The following is an 8,564-nucleotide window of genomic DNA, read 5'->3' as shown; positions in this document are numbered from 1 at the left end:
CAGGGATCATTTGATGTCAAATTCTCTGGTATTTAATACCAATAAAGTCCTTTTTTTTAAGGATATACCAATAAACTCCTTATGGCATGGGGATTACAAAAATGTGATTTATTTGGTCCTGTTTGCATTGAATGAAAATACCTCCAATTTTGGACTATCTTTTTACTATGTTAACTTACTACCCATTCACCTTTCGCTTGTCTATTTTGTGTAATTCAGATTCCGTTGGTTTTTGATGCCTCAATGAATGTAAATGTCGGAAATGTACACTTTTAGAAGTTTGAGGGTTAAAATTATACAAATGATAGTTGAAGGGCTAAGCGTGTACAAATTCAAAAGTTTGAGGACCAACCAGGCATTTTTACCCATTAATCTGTCATCTATTTTCTCTCATCTGACTTCAGCAAATGAAGCTGGACAGAGATATGCTTTTCCAGTACCTCATATACCAACCTCATATACCAACTATGAAGAAACATCCTTTTTTCTTTGCATATGCATCATTTATCATAGTATTAAAAGCAGCTTTTTGTCCAGAATTAAATTGATGGATAAATATTGGATCTGCCTCTGATACAGAAATGTTGGTCTCACTAATGGTTTCTCTTGCACTTTTGTTTTCTGAAACATTAAATTTCAAGAACTGTGGAACTAAGCCAAAAGTATTAATGTCTTTGCCCAAAGACTCCAAAAAAATTGCTTATATAAGGTACAACTTGATAATGAACATGATCATCCGATGATGCTTGGCGAAAATCTTCAATAAAAATTTCTCAAATTTTTGCCGTACCTCTTCAGCATTAGCAGGAGGAAAATAAACCAATATAGTAGCCAACAGTTTCCTTAAACCATAGGACCTGTGCTATGAAGATGCTTCATTTAAACATTGTTCTTGAAAGTTATCTAATTCAAATTGAAATGACCTCTCAAAGCTGCAGCTTCACGAAAAATATGCACATCATCTCCATTGACAGTTTTCAAATCATCAAATGAAGTTGGAGCTCTAACATACTTGGATTTGTGGTAACCATTCTATATTTAGCTTTCTTGTTTTTATCAACATTGAATTTTGGTAGAGTTTAGTGTTGTACACGGCAGCGCATGACACAAAAAATATGGGTCCAAAAGTAGGCACCGCCTTTTGTTTGCATGAAAGTGATAGTATAAAGATTGAGACAAACATGCCTTTTGGTCACCTTTTTATTTTTTTGTATCTATCCTATATTAATTCACGCTTTGACTAATTTGCTTTGCTTTTGCCATTTCATGGAACTTTAACTATGCATTAGGAATTTTAGCCACTATCTAGAGAAACTAATGAATAATAAAAATATATATATATATATATGTACATGTCCTAGGTTGGAGGACATGCATTAGTACTTAAACAAATGAAATCATATCCTAATCATAATGTTATTAGTAAGTTAATGATGACAATTAATTCATCGAATGCTTTCATTCAGTTGCCTAGGTGTGTATGCATGCCACCAGATCCGTGGCTTACTACTTGTTCAATTTCGGCATCATTGAAAAGTATGCGTGGTTTGAGTGGAGTGTAAGTATCTTATAATCATATGAGCTTTGATTTGTTCTTCTCTTTTCTTTTTTTTTTTCTATTTTACTTCTCTTTCTTGGGAAGATTATGTTGGTCAATTTTTTTTTCTTTTGAAAAATTAATCCATCTAAATTAACTCAACCTCAATTGCTATAAGTGTGAGGGGCCGATTAAAAAGTTTTTGTTTAACTTGTTTTTGAATTTCTTATTGACTTTTGTTACCATAAACGAATAAATTGCTTGAAAATTACTAATATTTGTTTCTAAAAACAGCGTAATTTTAGTCGTCACGCTGCATCAACATTACCAAATAATTCATAAAAGTCTGCCCAAACTAATTATGGTACAGGAAAATTCCTTTGCTGAAACTGTTGGCTGTTCAACAACGTCAAGTTCTTAATAATGTGGTCCATGTTCTATCTCTCTAGCCCTTGTTCAATCATGGATTGAGACACTTCTTCGGTGATCATATCTTCTAAACTTCTTCAATGAAAAAGTTTGTATTGAATCGACAAATAGGCATGTTTATTTTGACCGCATTTAACAAGCAAAAGCTGGAACCCAAAAATAATTTTTTTTTGAAAATTTTGGTGTCAAATGGTCCAACCCACCTGGGCAAATCAAAATGCAAGAGTTAGGTTCTACAAAGCTTCGAAAAAAATTCTTAAATTTGACTTTTTGTTGCACACAAGTACTGTAGTCATGATTTGCCTTTATTAAGAAGATTCATCTACTTTTTTCGGCGCCTCATATCTTTTCAGGATGTAGGAAAATATTTTCCAAGGATCTATATATGTGCATTTTCTGGGAAGTACTATAATGGAATTTACTTAGAAAGATTTCTACTGAAATCCACTAATCAGATTTTCTATACCATGTGTGAGAACACTAGTCCAAAGAACTCTTTAAGTTTTTTTGTTTTTAGCTCTGAGGGTTGAATATCAGCAAGTTCAATAAAAAGGATAATTAGATTAATTCTCCAATCAGTTGTAACTAATTGTCAAACAAACAAACAATAGTTGCTTCAATTATTAGTTTCAGTTTTTACCCCTAATGTTGAGGCATTAGAAAATTTTTCTCAAAGTCTGCCCAAGCTCACAAAAGTCTAAGGAACCCTGCAAAACATCTTATCCCTTTCCCATGTGTATGTGATCTAACCCTCATTTGTATTTATGTTGGGCATTCCTGATCGTCCAATAAACCTGCCGAATATGGAGCGCTGCAATAAAACTGGCGTTAGGCAGTACAAGAAATCGGCTTGTCCCCGTCTCCGATGGACGCCGGAGCTTCATGAGCACTTTGTTGAAGCAGTTGATCAACTTGGTGGAAAGCATCGTAAGTTTAAATTCCTCAAGAAATACCCTTTTTCTTCTCCTTTTCACTACTGAAAAAAGATTTTCCATAAACAAGGACGAGTAGTATGGCATACATATTAAGCTGCTTTCCAAGGACTTTTTTTGTTAGCATAAGACTAATTAATCTGGTTTACAGTAAATCGCCTAGTACTTTTAAAATTTTTGTTGTAAGAGCACTGCTACTGTAATAAACAATTTTATAATTATGGTTAATCTTCATATCTTCTTACTTAATCATGATACTATAGTAAGAATATATGGATAAATATATTGCTTGGTATGGGAATATATGTTGAATTTGTGACTGAACCAGTAAATTTTTCAGAAGCAACACCAAAGAGAATCATTCAAATGATGGGAGTGAGAGGGCTTCAAGTGTCTCATGTCAAAAGTCATCTGCAGGTATAGCAATTAGATATATTTCCCTTTTTTGTCAATTTCTCTATTTTGGTTAAGAAGGAACATGCAAATTATCAACATTGAAAGCAGCAGTAGAATCGTTGATGTCCTAGGGAGCTTTCACGACTGAAAAGCTTGCTAGGCTCGGATTCTCGAAAGAACTTACTATGTGCTCTTTTGGAATTGAAACTTGTTCAACAAGAAGAAATAGACCATATAGAAGACAGAAAAAGAGAATTAAGTACACAAAATTTAGTTAAGAAATCAGAAAACTATGAAGATTAATATTCATCTATGTCTAATAGGGGATGAAAGGAGTGCTTTACAACTATAGATACAGACACTTTGCACGTTTATGTGTGTCTTAAAAAGTTTCAAAAGAAAGAAAACCAAATGGACAGAATGAAGAAAAACAGAACGAGGAAGTAAATTTATAGGAGCTTTTAACATTTTTCGAAAATCCAAGATAGTCTAAATTAATGTCTGAGAATTTGGGCTTGCAAAAAGGGGTATCAGATTGATCATTGCAAAAAGGGGTTTCAGTAAGATAGAAGTGTTCAAGTTTTCCAATAATTGTGTAACCCCCACAAGTTTTGGTAGCTAGATCAAGCCTAGAATTAGGCCTAGCCAAACACTAACTAGGTTAAATGTATCTCTCATTAGTTCGTTTATTCTATAATTAGTTTAGACCACAAAGTAATGCATTCTATTTCACTTTTTTCTTTCTCTTGCTTTCTTTGTTGGCATACATATCCTATACTCTTTAGGTTTAAATTTGTTTCACTTCATCCATCTTGACCTAGATCATCATGATCGCAAATCCTTTGATTAGTTTTTACCCTTGGAATCAGTACTTCTCGGTAGTTTATTCCATGTGGCTTTAAATCCTGGAAACACCATACCTGAGTAAGCAATAAGGTTTCCAGTATTTTAACGGCAATGGATCTTCTGTTATACATTAATTATAATTTTCCTGTTACACACTTTAAATAGATTGATACTATATTCCTTAAATTGTCACAATAATACCCCTAGTTAGATTTAACTCTTGAAAAAGATACGTGTCAATATATGAGAATGTGTGATATGAATATTATACCTTAGCACGTAACAGATGACCTGCAACCCATTTTAACAACACACACATATATATAGGCCTACCTATCTACTCGTCCATTTTAAGAATTGCCATGTGACCAAACATGTCCCCCATATACGTGTAGTCTGTCTATTTAATTCACTTTTCTTTTGTACCTTTCAACAAAATTTAACGAACCATTATCTACGAGATTAAAGCAGCAGATTAGTACTGTATATTTATGTTAAAGATATTTCCCAAAATAGAATGTTATTGCTGAAGAGACTGAGTGAGTTCTTTTCCTCTAGCAAAATATATAATAGCATGTACAACATTGCTGCAGAGATCATCTAAAGGGAAAAATATGAAAAAGAAATTATATATATGCTTAGACTACCCTTTTAAAAAATTAAATCTGATCTGAATTAATTGCAATCATGGCTTTTTCAGATGTATAGAAGTATGAAGAAAAGCACCACCATTAACCTAGTGGTACCTGCGATGCTGCATGAGAAGGAAACCCCAGATTCTGTAGTTCTGTCCCCTCTCAGGTAGGCACTGCTACAATTAGTTCACCTTCTAGGTGACAATCAGTGGCATCCTGTTTTATGTGCATGCGTACGATAAGGCAGGGATTTTTCTTATTGTTTTATTATGTTATCACGGTGTTTTCCTAAGATCAGCCAAGGGTTTTTGTTTTTCTTTAATTTAATGAACTTAAATTATAAGGAAAGAGAACATTTTGACTACAAGTAATTATAGGAAAACATTAAATGAGAGTTATCTCAAGACTAGGGGTGGGGCGGATCGGGTACTTACTCTCATCCACCATTTGACTGATCCGACCAGCACCTTGCGGGTCAGCCATTTTTTGATTCTTAACCCCCCCGGTATATCAGCGAGTACCTGATTATAGAGTTCCCGCTGAGATAGGGCCGGATCAACAGGTACCCGCCCCGCCCCATTTATCATTTAATTAAAAAAAATGATTTATACTAATTTAATTTTATATTTTACACATTCATCTAAGATTTAATAAAGATTTTTTCTCAAAAAAGTCTCCCACCAAGAAATAAGCATGCGAAGAGAGTATAAGATAAAAGAAAAAAATTAAAAGAATTCAAAATCAATAAAAGTTTAAAATAAGTAGCACATTTTTTAAAATGTGCACATTTTTAAAATAGTCTCTCATATTTGTAATGCAATTTGTTCAATGAAATTAATTATTTAACTTTAAATTATTATTTTATAGTATGTATATAAAAATAAAAAAATAAATATCCGGGGCAGGGCAGGACGGGTTGGGTCAGGTACCCGCAAGTTTTTAATTATGTGATCCTCACTCGCCCTGCATTTTAGCGGGTACTTGGCCCTTTTTTGATCCAATCAAATAATACAAATCGGATATCTTAATTTTTGAATTAAATCAGATCGGATATGATGGGTTTTCGAGTTAGTGGATAATTTTGCCCACCCCTATCTCAAGTAGTACAAAAGTAGTGAATTTTGAACAACTGACATCTTTGAAAAAAAAAAAAGGGAACAAACAAACAAACACTCAATCGAATGAGTGCTATGGTAAGTAGATGTCTTCATGTTTCTTTTCGTTTTTCCTTACTTATTTTGAGTTTTATACAAGATGAGGACATTTGTTTTGGTTTTTCTTTTTCCAGTTTCAATTGAATACAAGCAGTAACCCATAAATAGTGGGATATATACGTAATTATATCCAGCAAAGTCCTACTCATTATTCTGAAAACGTATAAAAATCTTGTTGCTTTTGCAGCAAAGTTGGCAAAGATCAAGAACCACCACTAAAGAGGAAGGAATCAGGGAGCTCGATCACTTGCAAAGGCAAAACTAAAACTATCAATCAAGGGGATCCTCTATTCGATTCCCAGGTAATTTTTTTCTTTTTTTAGAGAATTCCACGGTAACTTCTACTCATAGTGTTAAAAAGAATAAATCTACTTATACTGCAACAGATTTAATGTACGTATCTGCATAAAAGGACTAATTTCAATTTGTACCCTTGAAATTTAAATCGATTCTTACATTGCACTGTAAATTTGATTTTAGAAAATTTAACTCTGACCTCTTTTATTTTCCCCACTTGTTCTGATAGTTTACTGCGTTTGAAAACTTGATGAAAACAGAAACTTAGCATCACACTGCACCCTTAAACTATACAAAAGTAATCATATTCCATGTCAAATTTCATTTTTGAGGCACTTTATTCCTCAAAGATGCCAAGTGTTTTATTTGTTTCACTTTAGTTGTTACAGTATTCAAACAAATTACTCAAATCATAGGCAGATGAGTGTCAAATACTAGGAATCGCACTAATGTTTCAAACTGCCAGTAGTCATAAATTTTCATTCCATTGTTCCTCTGGTGACATAAAGATTGTTTTAAGGTACTATTTTTAAATGGACTACCACCTATGAAGTTTGGGTGTGGCATACGGGAATTAATTGAAAGTTAAGGTGCATAGTAGAACTAATTGAAGAAACTGTCAAGTTCACATTTTGTCCTTTATTAACTTCTTTTACTATTGGACTAAAGTGGGCTGGATGGAAGATTTTATAGTGCAAAAATATCTAGAATTTAATTTTGAGGTGTAATCTGAGAATATCTATTAAGTTTAAGGTTGCAACTTGGTCCTACATAAAACTGATCTCTATCTAGCAACCCTACCCAAACTTACTTGAAATATAAAAGATGCTACGTGCACTTTGCCCCAATTGTTTTTGGGCATGCTACTGATTTTTCCTTGCTCTCAATTCTTGACAGCATACGAACAACATACGCCCTTTATGACATGTGACTAAAATTATGAAACTTTTGTTGTTGACTGCTAAAAGTGCCATAATATTCCTATCACAGTAAGGGAGCATTTATCCACATGTTAGCCTTTTGATATGAGCTCAATGCTTAAGCTTACGAGTAACTAGGGCATAACCAAGAAATCTGAAAACGCACACATATAGGGCAAGATTTAGAGCTTGAAGGGGTAAGGTATAAAAAACACGGGGTATAATTCGCATTTTAGGGAAAAGTGTATGAAGAATTATGCAAACTAACTTGGGTTTTAATTGAAAATTTGCAGGTCATACAAGGTAGTACAAATTGTAATACTTTGACAGAAAGTCAGACCGGAATTTTTGACTTTTTACAAGCCATTGTTGAATGTGGAAAAGAGCCAAGCTTGTGGTCCTCAAATGGTCGTCTAGTCTCGCAGTCTAGTGCCTCCAGCAATTCTTTTGACCTTCTTCCCTATTCTTCCAAGGACAGTCATGTTAACTTGGACTTGTCTATCTCACCATGTTACCACTACTAACTCCCAAAGAACAATATATGACCAGTTTGTTCAACTTTAATAGTATCAAAACATAGTAACAAAACTATGACTGATAAAACAATTTTGTATAAGAATGTAGAAATTTTGTACGGATTGTTTTACAGATATGAAAGCTTGTGCAGTGTTTATCTGGAGTGAAAAAGAGAGAAGTAAACCTACCGAATTAATTTGTCAATCTAAAAGAGAAACAAATTCACACTCTGAAAATATTTTCTATTTCAAGAAAAGATATTCCTTAATTCTTTTCTTTTTTGGAGAATTAATGGACTAAGTGTAAACTCATGTCTTACTATTGCACTTCCAGTAATCGAATGTTGATGAATTTAGTTCAAATCAGTGAGGTGATGTGGTATGCATTCATACCCACTTGTATATATACTATCAACATATTACACATAATTACTTTCAAAAGCTTTAGTATTGTATTCCAAAATTTTAAAGCAATTTTTATATGCTGTTGTAATTAGTAGAAATGTATCGCCTTTTTAATGCAAATATGCATATATCATTTTGTACTTTTACGAGTTATAGATATCTTCCTCATGTAACAACATTGAAATTTTGGTGAAGTTAAAATTTTGGATACATATGGCCAACTATGAAATTGGGAAAAGGTAATTCTAGTAAGTGTGAGACTGAAGGTAAAACAAATAGAAAAATATTAGGAATAATGTAAGTTGTGCCCTCTACTGGAGAAAGTATCAGGCTTAGCCACTGAATTGCATCATCTATCAGGTCATCTACTTCTTATTCATGACCAACTTTGTATATAGGAAGGTATCGCAGAATATTAGAGGAAGACAAGAACTTATC

General features: G+C 33.3%; 1 protein-coding gene across 1 annotated transcript; it reads left to right on the top strand.

Annotated features, from left to right (window-relative positions):
* Positions 1-2,596: 2,596 nt before the first annotated feature.
* Positions 2,597-7,854, top strand: LOC113722706 (myb family transcription factor MOF1-like). The gene is made up of 5 exons (XM_027245954.2): positions 2,597-2,893; positions 3,239-3,315; positions 4,841-4,941; positions 6,177-6,291; positions 7,500-7,854. The coding sequence occupies exons 1-5, from the start codon at positions 2,731-2,733 to the stop codon at positions 7,728-7,730; spliced, it is 687 nt and encodes a 228-aa protein (XP_027101755.1). The 5' UTR covers positions 2,597-2,730; the 3' UTR covers positions 7,731-7,854.
* The last annotated feature ends 710 nt before the right edge of the window (positions 7,855-8,564 follow it).

Source organism: Coffea arabica, chromosome 5e, assembly GCF_036785885.1.
Source record: "Coffea arabica cultivar ET-39 chromosome 5e, Coffea Arabica ET-39 HiFi, whole genome shotgun sequence".
In the NCBI taxonomy this organism is placed as follows: domain Eukaryota; kingdom Viridiplantae; phylum Streptophyta; class Magnoliopsida; order Gentianales; family Rubiaceae; genus Coffea; species Coffea arabica.
This window is presented reverse-complemented; position numbering and strand designations above follow the sequence as displayed.

Coding starts and splice junctions, on each gene's coding strand:
- LOC113722706 (XM_027245954.2), top strand. CDS start 2,731: ATGTTGGGCATTCCTGATCGTCCAATAAACCTGCCGAATATGGAGCGC. Junction 2,894..3,238: donor TCAACTTGGTGGAAAGCATC/GTAAGTTTAAAT, acceptor TAAATTTTTCAG/AAGCAACACCAAAGAGAATC. Junction 3,316..4,840: donor ATGTCAAAAGTCATCTGCAG/GTATAGCAATTA, acceptor TGGCTTTTTCAG/ATGTATAGAAGTATGAAGAA.